The sequence below is a fragment of the Electrona antarctica genome (genome assembly GCF_951216825.1).
Source record: "Electrona antarctica genome assembly, chromosome: 4".
NCBI classification, from domain to species: Eukaryota; Metazoa; Chordata; class Actinopteri; order Myctophiformes; family Myctophidae; genus Electrona; species Electrona antarctica.
This window is the reverse complement of record NC_136809.1, coordinates 3,115,236-3,131,069: the sequence shown is the minus strand read 5'-3', so window position 1 is coordinate 3,131,069 and position 15,834 is coordinate 3,115,236. Positions and strand designations below refer to the sequence as shown.

Below are 15,834 nucleotides of genomic sequence, written 5' to 3'. Positions count from 1 at the left end.
TTGCTTATAGCTTTAGGTGGTGTGGATGGTGTACCTCTTGCTGGGAGTCCCTGAGGTCCAGCAGGTGTCTGAACTGCAGGGCCATGCTCTTGGCCACGGCCTCCAGTTCATCTGGGTCCAGTTCGTTGCTCTCCAGCCACTGCAGGTCCAACACGCTCTCCTGACTCACCTGTAGCGTCCAGGAGGAACAGAAGAGAACATGACAGTGAACATATCAGATTGATTGATTGATTGAAAATTGTATTAACAGTTTGCAGAATTACAGTACATTTCAAGCACAAACTCAATACAAAAGGCTGTTAACTGTGAGTGGACGACCCAATAGGCGTATCTCACAGCCCACTTTCCACGCCCACTTCCGGTAAATAGTGGTGTCATTTAACATTAGCATTTACACGTTTTTTTCTCTGGAGAATCTAAGTACATTTTCTAATGTAAAAATGTGACAGACCAATATTATTATGAAGCAAACAAGATGGTAAATCAGCTCGAACAGATAGAACAAACCTTACCTTGAGAAAACAAAAGTTGTAGACTTCTTAAATTACCTCTGTTAACATGTAGCGTCTATGGAGTGACGTCACGCTATCACCACTAACGCGGAAAGGGGGCGTATTAAGGGGGCGGGGAAATTCTGTGAGATAGGCCTATTAAGCATTACACTTGTTTACAACAGGGTCCACCATGTTCAATTCATCAAAACATTTAGAGACGTACAAATAGACACTTCTATATAGACAAAGAACAGAACAGGAATTCATCATAATGGAGGTAAAAAGGGAAAAGAAACATATACAGTGAGGGGAAAAGGGGGGGGGGGGGGGGGGTGGTGGGGGGGATTCAGATTTTACGGGGGCCAGTTTCGAATTGCAGCCATCCGTAGGTGCCCTTTGAGAGCGGTTTTGAAGGAGTCAAGGGATTTGCATGTCTTAATGACTGTTGGTAGGGCGTTCCACATTTTGGTGGCATAGGAGCGAAAATAATTTAGTCCCTTGTTTGTGCCGAATCTGGGTTGTACATGGTTCGTTGCACTCCCTCTGGTGTTGTGGGTGTGGACTTCGTTAACATTAAGGAAGTATCTAGACAGGTACATGGGTATCTTGGTGGAGTATCGGATCTTGTGGACCAGACCCATTGCAAGATGCTGTCGCCGACCCTAAGCCATGCCAGTCTGTCCGGGTGGCTCAGTGAACATATCAGAGCTGTCCGGGTGGCTCAGTGAACATATCAGAGTTGTCCGGGTGGCTCAGTCGGTAGAGCTCTCGCCTTTTGTACCACAAGTTCAAGGGTTCGGTCCCGGGCACCGCCCGCCAACTCAGCGTATGAGTAGCACGGCTTGGGTACGGCAAGTCGTGCGTTAAGTATACTGGGAGCTGATGGTAGGTGTGGCGCTCCACCTCAGCAATCCATCTCCCAGGGGTCTATAGGACATCGTAACAGGGACAGACTCCATCCCCCAGGGGTCTATAGGGCATTGTAACGGGGACAGACTCCATCTCCCAGAGGTCTATAGGGCATTGTAACAGGGACAGACTCCATCCCCCAGGGGTCTATAGGGCATTGTAACGGGGACAGACTCCATCTCCCAGAGGTCTATAGGGCATTGTAACGGGGACAGACTCCATCTCCCAGGGGTCTATAGGACATTGTAACGGGGACAGACTCCATCTCCCAGGGGTCTATAGGGCATTGTAACAGGGACAGACTCCATCTCCCAGAGGTCTATAGAGCATTGTAACTGGGACAGACTCCATCTCCCAGGGGTCTATAGGGCATTGTAACGGGGACAGACTCCATCTCCCAGGGGTCTATAGGGCATTGTTACGGGGACAGACTCCATCTCCCAGGGGTCTATAGGGCATTGTAACAGGGACAGACTCCATCTCCCAGAGGTCTATAGGGCATTGTAACAGGGACAGACTCCATCTCCCAGAGGTCTATAGGGCATTGTAACGGGGACAGACTCCATCTCCCAGGGGTCTATAGGGCATTGTAACTGGGACAGACTCCATCTCCCAGGGGTCTATAGGGCATTGTAACGGGGACAGACTCCATCTCCCAGGGGTCTATAGGGCATTGTTACGGGGACAGACTCCATCTCCCAGGGGTCTATAGGGCATTGTAACAGGGACAGACTCCATCTCCCAGGGGTCTATAGGGCATTGTTACGGGGACAGACTCCATCTCCCAGGGGTCTATAGGGCATTGTAACAGGGACAGACTCCATCTCCCAGAGGTCTATAGGGCATTGTTACGGGGACAGACTCCATCTCCCAGGGGTCTATAGGGCATTGTAACAGGGACAGACTCCATCTCCCAGAGGTCTATAGGGCATTGTTACGGGGACAGACTCCATCTCCCAGAGGTCTATAGGGCATTGTAACGGGGACAGACTCCATCTCCCAGGGGTCTATAGGGCATTGTAACGGGGACAGACTCCATCTCCCAGGGGTCTATAGGGCATTGTAACAGGGACAGACTCCATCTCCCAGAGGTCTATAGGGCATTGTAACAGGGACAGACTCCATCCCCCAGGGGTCTATAGGGCATTGTAACGGGGACAGACTCCATCTCCCAGGGGTCTATAGGGCATTGTAACGGGGACAGACTCCATCTCCCAGGGGTCTATAGGGCATTGTAACGGGGACAGACTCCATCTCCCAGAGGTCTATAGAGCATTGTAACTGGGACAGACTCCATCTCCCAGGGGTCTATAGGGCATTGTAACAGGGACAGACTCCATCTCCCAGGGGTCTATAGGGCATTGTAACGGGGACAGACTCCATCTCCCAGGGGTCTATAGGGCATTGTAACGGGGACAGACTCCATCTCCCAGGGGTCTATAGGGCATTGTAACGGGGACAGACTCCATCTCCCAGGGGTCTATAGGGCATTGTAACGGGGACAGACTCCATCTCCCAGAGGTCTATAGGGCATTGTAACAGGGACAGACTCCATCCCCCAGGGGTCTATAGGGCATTGTAACGGGGACAGACTCCATCCCCCAGGGGTCTATAGGGCATTGTAACAGGGACAGACTCCATCTCCCAGAGGTCTATAGGGCATTGTAACAGGGACAGACTCCATCCCCCAGGGGTCTATAGGGCATTGTAACAGGGACAGACTCCATCTCCCAGAGGTCTATAGAGCATTGTAACTGGGACAGACTCCATCTCCCAGGGGTCTATAGGGCATTGTAACAGGGACAGACTCCATCTCCCAGAGGTCTATAGGGCATTGTAACAGGGACAGACTCCATCCCCCAGGGGTCTATAGGGCATTGTAACGGGGACAGACTCCATCTCCCAGAGGTCTATAGGGCATTGTAACAGGGACAGACTCCATCCCCCAGGGGTCTATAGGGCATTGTAACGGGGACAGACTCCATCTCCCAGGGGTCTATAGGGCATTGTAACGGGGACAGACTCCATCTCCCAGAGGTCTATAGGGCATTGTAACGGGGACAGACTCCATCTCCCAGGGGTCTATAGGGCATTGTAACAGGGACAGACTCCATCTCCCAGAGGTCTATAGGGCATTGTAACAGGGACAGACTCCATCTCCCAGAGGTCTATAGGGATAATTCAAGCCTTCTGTACAGATGCAATGTTGGTGAGTTTGACCTTGTTTAATGCATTCAGACAGGACTTTTCTGTTTGGATGTTTGGGCTGTCGAGGCCAGAACGTAGTTTTGTTTTGCCACTCAGTGGGCGTTCCCGCATAACTTCCGGGTACGATGATGTCACGCGTTTAAGGCATTCATAAAATAATAATGCACGACGACAGCTATTGGTCCAAATATCACTGCGTGAAAAGAGGAGTGTGGTGGATTATTTAGAAGTCGCATCAGAGTCTTTAAGAAATAATGACACTTTATTACAAGGGTTTGGTCTGTACCAGCCCAGGGAGACTGCACGGATGGGTTGGTCTGTACCAGCCCAGGGAGACTGCACGGATGGGTTGGTCTGTACCAGCCCAGGGAGACTGCACGGATGGGTTGGTCTGTACCAGCCCAGGGAGACTGCACGGATGGGTTGGTCTGTACCAGCCCAGGGAGACTGCACGGATGGGTTGGTCTGTACCAGCCCAGGGAGACTGCACGGATGGGTTGGTCTGTACCAGCCCAGGGAGACTGCACGGATGGGTTTGGTCTGTACCAGCCCAGGGAGACTGCACGGATGGGTTGGTCTGTACCAGCCCAGGGAGACTGCACGGATGCCAGCCTCCATAGCTGTAGAAATGAGTCTCTCTTATACACAATGAAGAAGCACAAATACATTGGAGGTGTGGTCAGTGGTCAGTGGACATGGTCAAACATGGGTCTTATGTAAGAATAGGTCATCTGACACTTGCTTCCACTGTTTCTAACAGAGTGTAGTATTCTCATCTTGAAAATCCCACTACAGGAGTTAACGGGCAATTATGGGCACTAGATTTGCCCGTAAACCTCAAGTTTAGCAGCATTATACAGTAATATACGGTAATATACAGGTGTGATGGTACATATACAGTTAATATACGGTAATATACAGGTGTGATGGTACATATACAGTTAATATACGGTAATATACAGGTGTGATGGTACATATACAGTTAATATACGGTAATATACAGGTGTGATGGTACATATACAGTTAATATACAGTAATATACAGGTGTTATGGTACAATTCGGGGGTTTACCGGAGTTTGTTGGAAAGTTTAACGGGAGTTTCCTGTAATTTACACATCCGTATTCCATGCTTTTTGCGCAGTGTAAATGTAGTACAAATTAACTCATCGGCCGCCAGCAGCTCCAGTGGTGGCTAAGAGTACCGTCCATGTATTTAATAGGTCGAGACTCTTAGATTGAAAGCGGTTTCACTCTGAAACTGAGAACTAGGAAGTAAATTAAAGCTATATGTAACGGCTGGCACAAATGTCATTTAATTCACCCAAAACATACCTTTTGCACCCGAGGATCATATCGATTAGAGAAATGAGGATCATATCGATTAGCGAAATGAGGATCATATCGATTAGAGAAATGAGGCGCAAATCTAGCTCGTTATGAGCCAAAAAGAATAACCTGAGATATTACGATTCTAAAAACTGCGTCAGGTGTCGTACCTCCTGGATGTGTACGTACCTCCTGGATGTGTACGTACCTCCTGGATGTGTACGTACCTCCTGGATGTGTACGTACCTCCTGGATGTGTACGTACCTCCTGGATGTGTACGTACCTCCTGGATGTGTACGTACCTCCTGGATACCTCCTGGATGTGTACGTACCTCCTGGATGTGTACGTACCTCATGGATGTGTACGTACCTCCTGGATGTGTACGTACCTCCTGGATGTGTACGTACCTCCTGGATGTGTACGTACCTCATGGATGTGTACGTACCTCCTGGATGTGTACGTACCTCATGGATGTGTACGTACCTCCTGGATGTGTACGTACCTCCTGGATGTGTACGTACCTCATGTATGTGAGCTGCTATGGTAGTTAGTTATACCTCCTAGATGTGTACGTACCTCATGTATGTGAGCTGCTATGGTAGTTAGTTATACCTCCTAGATGTGTACGTACCTCCTGGATGTGAGCTGCTATGGTAGCCTTGGTGTCGTAGTCCAACGTCTGGATCCTCTCCACGTACAGCTCCTTCTCCTCGCACTGAATAAAGCAAAAGTTGGAAGTGAGATTAGGATCTCTAAATGAGCTCCCCACCGCCCGCTGAAAGGGAAAGGCACGAGTGGAATCCGTGGATATGTGAGACTTTATACCAACACACATCTGCAAACCAAAGAATAATGGAATAGAATACCTGAACAGCACAGCCCAGTATAATAGAATAATGGAACAGAATAATGGAATAGAATACCTGAACAGCACAGCCCAGTATAATAGAATAATGGAATAGAATACCTGAACAGCACAGCCCAGTATAATAGAATAATGGAACAGAATAATGGAATAGAATACCTGAACAGCACAGCCCAGTATAATAGAATAATGGAACAGAATAATGGAATAGAATACATGAACAGCACAGCCCAGTATAATAGAATAATGGAACAGAATAATGGAATAGAATACCTGAACAGCACAGCCCAGTATAATAGAATAATGGAACAGAATAATGGAATAGAATACCTGAACAGCACAGCCCAGTATAATAGAATAATGGAACAGAATAATGGAATAGAATACCTGAACAGCACAGCCCAGTATAATAGAATAATGGAACAGAATAATGGAATAGAATACCTGAAAAGCACAGCCCAGTATAATAGAATAATGGAACAGAATAATGGAATAGAATACCTGAACAGCACAGCCCAGTATAATAGAATAATGGAACAGAATAATGGAATAGAATACCTGAAAAGCACAGCCCAGTATAATAGAATAATGGAACAGAATAATGGAATAGAATACCTGAACAGCACAGCCCAGTATAATAGAATAATGGAACAGAATAATGGAATAGAATACCTGAAAAGCACAGCCCAGTATAATAGAATAATGGAATAGAATAATGGAACAGAATACCTGAACAGCACAGCCCAGTATAATAGAATAATGGAACAGAATAATGGAATAGAATACCTGAACAGCACAGCCCAGTATAATAGAATAATGGAACAGAATAATGGAACAGAATAATGGAATAGAATACCTGAACAGCACAGCCCAGTATAATAGAATAATGGAACAGAATAATGGAACAGAATAATGGAATAGAATACCTGAACAGCACAGCCCAGTATAATAGAATAATGGAACAGAATAATGGAACAGAATAATGGAATAGAATACCTGAACAGCACAGCCCAGTATAATAGAATAATGGAACAGAATAATGGAATAGAATACCTGAACAGCACAGCCCAGTATAATAGAATAATGGAACAGAATAATGGAACAGAATAATGGAATAGAATACCTGAACAGCACAGCCCAGTATAATAGAATAATGGAACAGAATAATGGAATAGAATACCTGAACAGCACAGCCCAGTATAATAGAATAATGGAACAGAATAATGGAATAGAATAATGGAACAGAATACCTGAACAGCACAGCCCAGCAGCAGCAGCAACAACGTCTTCATTTCATCTAGACTTTGCTCTACGAGGGGAAATATACAGAGTTGTCATTGTATTATTATTATTTTGCCCTGTAGTTAGATGATGTGAGTGAGTGAGTTTCGTAGAGAAAAACAATAGAACTATAAGGTCAAGTTTTTACCACAATAAGGAGTCTTTCCGAGCAGCAACACGTTTGGCAACGGAATCATGATCAGCTGTCTGAGGTGATCCTGGAAGGAGAGAGAGGTAAATGGTGCATTTATTTATATAGTTTATATAGTGCCTTTATCGAAGGCGCTTTACATAGACTGTGCATTACATTACATTCACCCATTCACACACCTTTACATAGATTGTGCATTACATTACATTCACCCATTCACACACCTTTACATATTGTGCATTACATTCACCCATTCACACACACACATTCACACACCTTTACATAGATTGTGCATTACATTACATTCACCCATTCACACACACACATTCACACACCTTTACATAGATTGTGCATTACATTCACCCATTTACACACACACACGTTCACACACCTTTACATAGATTGTGCATTACATTCACCAATTCACACACACATTCACACACCTTTACATAGATTGTGCATTACATTCACCCATTCACACACACACATTCACACACCTTTACATAGATTGTGCATTACATTCACCCATTCACACACACATTCACACACCTTTACATAGATTGTGCATTACATTCACCCATTCACACACACATTCACACACCTTTACATAGATTGTGCATTACATTCACCCATTCACACACACATTCACACACCTTTACATAGAGTGTGCATTACATTCACCCATTCACACACCTTTACATAGATTGTGCATTACATTCACCCATTCACACACACATTCACACACCTTTACATAGATTGTGCATTACATTCACCCATTCACACACATTCACACACCTTTACATAGATGGTGCATCACATTCACCCATTCACACACACATTCACACACCTTTACATAGATTGTGCATTACATTCACCCATTCACACACACACATTCACACACCTTTACATAGATGGTGCATCACATTCACCCATTCACACACACATTCACACACCTTTACATAGATTGTGCATTACATTCACCAATTCACACACACATTCACACACCTTTACATAGATTGTGCATTACATTCACCAATTCACACACACATTCACACACCTTTACATATTGTGCATTACATTCACCCATTCACACACACACGTTCACACACCTTTACATAGATGGTGCATTACATTCACCAATTCACACACACATTCACACACCTTTACATAGATTGTGCATTACATTCACCCATTCACACACACATTCACACACCTTTACATAGAGTGTGCATTACATTCACCCATTCACACACCTTTACATAGATTGTGCATTACATTCACCCATTCACACACACATTCACACACCTTTACATAGATTGTGCATTACATTCACCCATTCACACACACATTCACACACCTTTACATAGATTGTGCATTACATTCACCAATTCACACACACATTCACACACCTTTACATAGATTGTGCATTACATTCACCCATTCACACACACATTCACACACCTTTACATAGATTGTGCATTACATTCACCCATTCACACACACATTCACACACCTTTACATAGATTGTGCATTACATTCACCCATTCACACACACATTCACACACCTTTACATAGATTGTGCATTACATTCACCCATTCACACACACATTCACACACCTTTACATAGATTGTGCATTACATTCACCCATTCACACACACATTCACACACCTTTACATAGAGTGTGCATTACATTCACCCATTCACACACCTTTACATAGATTGTGCATTACATTCACCCATTCACACACACACATTCACACACCTTTACATAGATTGTGCATTACATTCACCCATTCACACACACATTCACACACCTTTACATAGATGGTGCATTACATTCACCCATTCACACACACATTCACACACCTTTACATAGATTGTGCATTACATTCACCCATTCACACACACATTCACACACCTTTACATAGATTGTGCATTACATTCACCCATTCACACACACATTCACACACAGATGGCAGAGGAAACCATGCAAGGCACCAACCTGCACATCAGGAGCAATTAGAGGTTCAGTGTCTTGCTCAAGGCCACTTCTACACTAACTCTGGGGGAGCCCACAGGGATCGAACTGAGAACCTTGTGGTTACTATCCAGCCACTCTACCGCTGAGCCACCGCCGCCCGAGGTGGTTGGAGAGAAGGAGCACATTTCACCCACCGGACAAAAACATTGCCTGGGATGCAGCCAGTGGCATCTGGGATGCAGCCAGTGGCATCTGAATGGGATGCAGCCAGTGGCATCTGGGATGCAGCCAGTGGCATCTGAATGGGATGCAGCCAGTGGCATCTGAATGGGATGCAGCCAGTGGCATCTGGGATGCAGCCAGTGGCATCTGGGATGCAGCCAGTGGCATCTGAATGGGATGCAGCCAGTGGCATCTGAATGGATGCAGCCAGTGGCATCTGAATGGGATGCAGCCAGTGGCATCTGGGATGCAGCCAGTGGCATCTGAATGGGATGCAGCCAGTGGCATCTGAATGGGATGCAGCCAGTGGCATCTGAATGGGATGCAGCCAGTGGCATCTGGGATGCAGCCAGTGGCATCTGAATGGATGCAGCCAGTGGCATCTGGGATGCAGCCAGTGGCATCTGGGATGCAGCCAGTGGCATCTGAATGGGATGCAGCCAGTGGCATCTGAATGGATGCAGCCAGTGGCATCTGGGATGCAGCCAGTGACATCTGAATGGGATGCAGCCAGTGGCATCTGAATGGGATGCAGCCAGTGGCATCTGAATGGGATGCAGCCAGTGGCATCTGAATGAGATGCAGCCAGTGGCATCTGGGATGCAGCCAGTGGCATCTGAATGGGATGCAGCCAGTGGCATCTGAATGGGATGCAGCCAGTGGCATCTGAATGGGATGCAGCCAGTGGCATCTGAATGGGATGCAGCCAGTGGCATCTGGGATGCAGCCAGTGGCATCTGAATGGGATGCAGCCAGTGGCATCTGGGATGCAGCCAGTGGCATCTGAATGATATGCAGCCAGTGGCATCTGGGATGCAGCCAGTGGCATCTGAATGGATGCAGCCAGTGGCATCTGAATGGGATGCAGCCAGTGACATCTGGGATGCAGCCAGTGGCATCTGGGATGCAGCCAGTGGCATCTGAATGGGATGCAGCCAGTGGCATCTGGGATGCAGCCAGTGGCATCTGAATGGGATGCAGCCAGTGGCATCTGAATGGGATGCAGCCAGTGACATCTGAATGGATGCAGCCAGTGGCATCTGGGATGCAGCCAGTGGCATCTGAATGGGATGCAGCCAGTGGCATCTGAATGGGATGCAGCCAGTGGCATCTGAATGGGATGCAGCCAGTGGCATCTGAATGGGATGCAGCCAGTGACATCTGAATGGGATGCAGCCAGTGGCATCTGAATGGGATGCAGCCAGTGACATCTGAATGGGATGCAGCCAGTGGCATCTGAATGGGATGCAGCCAGTGGCATCTGGGATGCAGCCAGTGACATCTGAATGGGATGCAGCCAGTGGCATCTGGGATGCAGCCAGTGGCATCTGAATGGGATGCAGCCAGTGACATCTGGGATGCAGCCAGTGGCATCTGAATGGGATGCAGCCAGTGGCATCTGAATGAGATGCAGCCAGTGACATCTGAATGGGATGCAGCCAGTGACATCTGAATGGGATGCAGCCAGTGGCATCTGAATGGGATGCAGCCAGTGGCATCTGAATGGGATGCAGCCAGTGACATCTGAATGGATGCAGCCAGTGGCATCTGAATGGGATGCAGCCAGTGGCATCTGAATGGGATGCAGCCAGTGGCATCTGAATGGGATGCAGCCAGTGGCATCTGGGATGCAGCCAGTGGCATCTGAATGGGATGCAGCTAGTGGCATCTGAATGGGATGCAGCCAGCAGCATCTGGGATGCAGCCAGTGGCATCTGGGATGCAGCTAGTGGCATCTGAATGGGATGCAGCTAGTGGCATCTGAATGGGATGCAGCCAGTGGCATCTGAATGGATGCAGCCAGTGGCATCTGAATGAGATGCAGCCAGTGGCATCTGAATGGATGCAGCCAGTGGCATCTGGGATGCAGCCAGTGGCATCTGAATGGGATGCAGCCAGTGGCATCTGAATGGATGCAGCCAGTGGCATCTGAATGGGATGCAGCCAGTGGCATCTGAATGGGATGCAGCCAGTGGCATCTGAATGGGATGCAGCCAGTGGCATCTGAATGGGATGCAGCCAGTGACATCTGAATGGATGCAGCCAGTGGCATCTGAATGGGATGCAGCCAGTGGCATCTGAATGGGATGCAGCCAGTGACATCTGAATGGATGCAGCCAGTGACATCTGAATGGATGCAGCCAGTGACATCTGAATGGGATGCAGCCAGTGACATCTGAATGGATGCAGCCAGTGGCATCTGAATGGGATGCAGCCAGTGGCATCTGAATGGGATGCAGCCAGTGGCATCTGAATGGGATGCAGCCAGTGGCATCTGAATGGGATGCAGCCAGTGGCATCTGGGATGCAGCCAGTGGCATCTGAATGGGATGCAGCTAGTGGCATCTGAATGGGATGCAGCCAGCGGCATCTGGGATGCAGCCAGTGGCATCTGGGATGCAGCTAGTGGCATCTGAATGGGATGCAGCTAGTGGCATCTGAATGGGATGCAGCCAGTGGCATCTGAATGGATGCAGCCAGTGGCATCTGAATGAGATGCAGCCAGTGGCATCTGAATGGATGCAGCCAGTGGCATCTGAATGGGATGCAGCCAGTGGCATCTGAATGGATGCAGCCAGTGGCATCTGAATGGGATGCAGCCAGTGGCATCTGAATGGGATGCAGCCAGTGGCATCTGAATGGGATGCAGCCAGTGGCATCTGAATGGGATGCAGCCAGTGACATCTGAATGGATGCAGCCAGTGGCATCTGAATGGGATGCAGCCAGTGGCATCTGAATGGATGCAGCCAGTGGCATCTGAATGGGATGCAGCCAGTGGCATCTGAATGGGATGCAGCCAGTGGCATCTGAATGGATGCAGCCAGTGGCATCTGAATGGATGCAGCCAGTGGCATCTGAATGAATGGGATGCAGCCAGTGGCATCTGGGATGCAGCCAGTGGCATCTGAATGGATGCAGCCAGTGGCATCTGAATGGGATGCAGCCAGTGGCATCTGAATGGATGCAGCCAGTGGCATCTAAATGAATGGGATGCAGCCAGTGGCATCTGGGATGCAGCCAGTGGCATCTGGGATGCAGCCAGTGGCATCTGGGATGCAGCCAGTGGCATCTGAATGGGATGCAGCCAGTGGCATCTGAATGGGATGCAGCCAGTGGCATCTGAATGGGATGCAGCCAGTGGCATCTGGGATGCAGCCAGTGGCATCTGAATGGGATGCAGCCAGTGGCATCTGGGATGCAGCCAGTGGCATCTGAATGGATGCAGCCAGTGGCATCTGAATGGATGCAGCCAGTGACATCTGAATGGGATGCAGCCAGTGGCATCTGGGATGCAGCCAGTGGCATCTGGGATGCAGCCAGTGGCATCTGAATGGGATGCAGCCAGTGGCATCTGGGATGCAGCCAGTGGCATCTGGGATGCAGCCAGTGGCATCTGGGATGCAGCCAGTGGCATCTGGGATGCAGCCAGTGACATCTGAATGGGATGCAGCCAGTGACATCTGAATGGGATGCAGCCAGTGGCATCTGAATGGGATGCAGCCAGTGGCATCTGGGATGCAGCCAGTGGCATCTGGGATGCAGCCAGTGACATCTGAATGGGATGCAGCCAGTGGCATCTGGGATGCAGCCAGTGGCATCTGGGATGCAGCCAGTGGCATCTGAATGGGATGCAGCCAGTGGCATCTGAATGGGATGCAGCCAGTGACATCTGAATGGGATGCAGCCAGTGGCATCTGGGATGCAGCCAGTGGCATCTGGGATGCAGCCAGTGGCATCTGAATGGGATGCAGCCAGTGGCATCTGGGATGCAGCCAGTGGCATCTGAATGGGATGCAGCCAGTGGCATCTGGGATGCAGCCAGTGGCATCTGGGATGCAGCCAGTGACATCTGAATGGGATGCAGCCAGTGACATCTGAATGAGATGCAGCCAGTGGCATCTGGGATGCAGCCAGTGGCATCTGGGATGCAGCCAGTGACATCTGAATGGGATGCAGCCAGTGACATCTGAATGGGATGCAGCCAGTGGCATCTGGGATGCAGCCAGTGGCATCTGAATGGGATGCAGCCAGTGGCATCTGAATGGGATGCAGCCAGTGACATCTGAATGGGATGCAGCCAGTGGCATCTGGGATGCAGCCAGTGGCATCTGGGATGCAGCCAGTGGCATCTGAATGGGATGCAGCCAGTGGCATCTGGGATGCAGCCAGTGGCATCTGAATGGGATGCAGCCAGTGGCATCTGGGATGCAGCCAGTGGCATCTGGGATGCAGCCAGTGACATCTGAATGGGATGCAGCCAGTGACATCTGAATGAGATGCAGCCAGTGGCATCTGGGATGCAGCCAGTGGCATCTGGGATGCAGCCAGTGACATCTGAATGGGATGCAGCCAGTGACATCTGAATGGGATGCAGCCAGTGGCATCTGAATGGGATGCAGCCAGTGGCATCTGGGATGCAGCCAGTGGCATCTGGGATGCAGCCAGTGACATCTGAATGGGATGCAGCCAGTGGCATCTGGGATGCAGCCAGTGGCATCTGGGATGCAGCCAGTGGCATCTGAATGGGATGCAGCCAGTGGCATCTGAATGGGATGCAGCCAGTGACATCTGAATGGGATGCAGCCAGTGGCATCTGGGATGCAGCCAGTGGCATCTGGGATGCAGCCAGTGGCATCTGAATGGGATGCAGCCAGTGACATCTGAATGGGATGCAGCCAGTGGCATCTGGGATGCAGCCAGTGGCATCTGGGATGCAGCCAGTGGCATCTGGGATGCAGCCAGTGGCATCTGGGATGCAGCCAGTGGCATCTGAATGGGATGCAGCCAGTGGCATCTGGGATGCAGCCAGTGGCATCTGGGATGCAGCCAGTGGCATCTGGGATGCAGCCAGTGACATCTGAATGGCACTGGTGGAAAGTAACTAAGTACATTTACTGTACTCAAGTACAATTTTAAGATATTTGTAGTTTACATGTCTCCCCCCTGCTCCGCTCCCTCCACTGGCTCCCGGTCGCTGCCCGCACAGAATACAAAACTCTGATGCTGGCATTTAAAGCAACCAAAGGTATGGCTCCCCCATATCTTGCAAGCATGATTGAACCCTACAAACCCTCCCGCGCACTCAGATCAGCCAACGCAGGGAAGCTGGAAGTACCCACACTAAAAACGCCGGGACAACGCTCCACACGTCCCAAACTCTTCTCCCTTCTGGCCCCAAAACTGTGGAATGCACTTCCCGTTGCAATCAGAACTGCAGCATCACTCCCGATCTTCCGCCGTAGTCTGAAAACCCACCTTTTCAGACTCCATCATGGCCCATAGCACTTACCCTACCCCCTTAGATAGCACTTCTTAGACTTATATAGCATTCGAAACAGACTTATAGCATGTCATGTAGACAGCACAATAAGTGCATTGTATGTAGTCATAGCACTTCATAGTATATATGTACAGCATAGTATAACATATATGTATAGTTTATATGTATAGTGTCATTATATAGATATGTTCTAGTTATAGTTTATATGTATAGTGTCATTATATAGATATGTTCTAGTCACGTTCTTAGCTTACGCATGTTTCGCTATAAATGCATTTTACATATGTGATGTATTCCCATGCTTTTTGTTCTTGCTTAATGTAAGTCGCTCTGGATTAAGAGCGTCTGCTAAATGCCTACATTGTAATTGTAAATTCTACTTGAGTATGTCCAATTTCCAACACTTTTACTTCTTCTCCACTACATCTTTTACTTCTACTCCACTACATCTCAGAGGCAAATATTGTACTTTTACTTCTACTCCACTACATCTCAGAGGCAAATATTGTACTTTTACTTCTACTCCACTACATCTCGGAGGCAAATATTGTACTTTTACTTCTTCTCCACTACATCTCAGAGGCAAATATTGTACTTTTACTTCTACTCCACTACATCTCAGAGGCAAATATTGTACTTTTACTTCACTACAATAATTTGATCACTTTAGTTACTATAATTACTTTGTACATTTTGATTATTATTACAGAACATACTAAACCACTTGATTATTATTACAGAACATACTAAACCACTTGATTATTATTACAGAACATACTAAACCACTTGCAAGTTCACAATGTGCAGCAATGTGACGCATTGTGAGCTTGTAGATCGGCTATTCTCAATTTTTTTTACACATTTTGAACTTATGAAATGGGACATTCTGCAATATGACTAATTTTTCTTTTAGTAGCATATATAAAAGAGTACATCTACATTGCAGTATTGATACTTTTACTTAGGTAAAACATTTGAGTATTTATTTTTCGACCACTGCTGAATGGAAACCTTAGTGTGTGTGTGTGTGTGTGTGTGTGTGTGTGTGTGTGTGTGTGTGTGTGTGTGTGTGTGTGTGCGTGTGCGTGTGCGCGTGCGCGTGCATGTGCGT

General features: G+C 48.0%; 1 protein-coding gene across 1 annotated transcript in view; it reads right to left on the bottom strand.

The window, feature by feature from the left end:
* LOC306922158 (girdin-like) overlaps positions 1-15,834 on the bottom strand; it is a gene marked incomplete at both ends in the record, with an annotated part of 136,363 nt that overhangs the window by 91,875 nt on the left and 28,654 nt on the right. The window contains 4 exons of the mRNA XM_079499554.1: positions 35-169; positions 5,572-5,655; positions 7,056-7,114; positions 7,235-7,304. Coding sequence (XP_079355680.1) covers positions 35-169; positions 5,572-5,655; positions 7,056-7,114; positions 7,235-7,304 — 348 coding nt within the window. The remainder of the gene's footprint in view (positions 1-34; positions 170-5,571; positions 5,656-7,055; positions 7,115-7,234; positions 7,305-15,834) is intronic.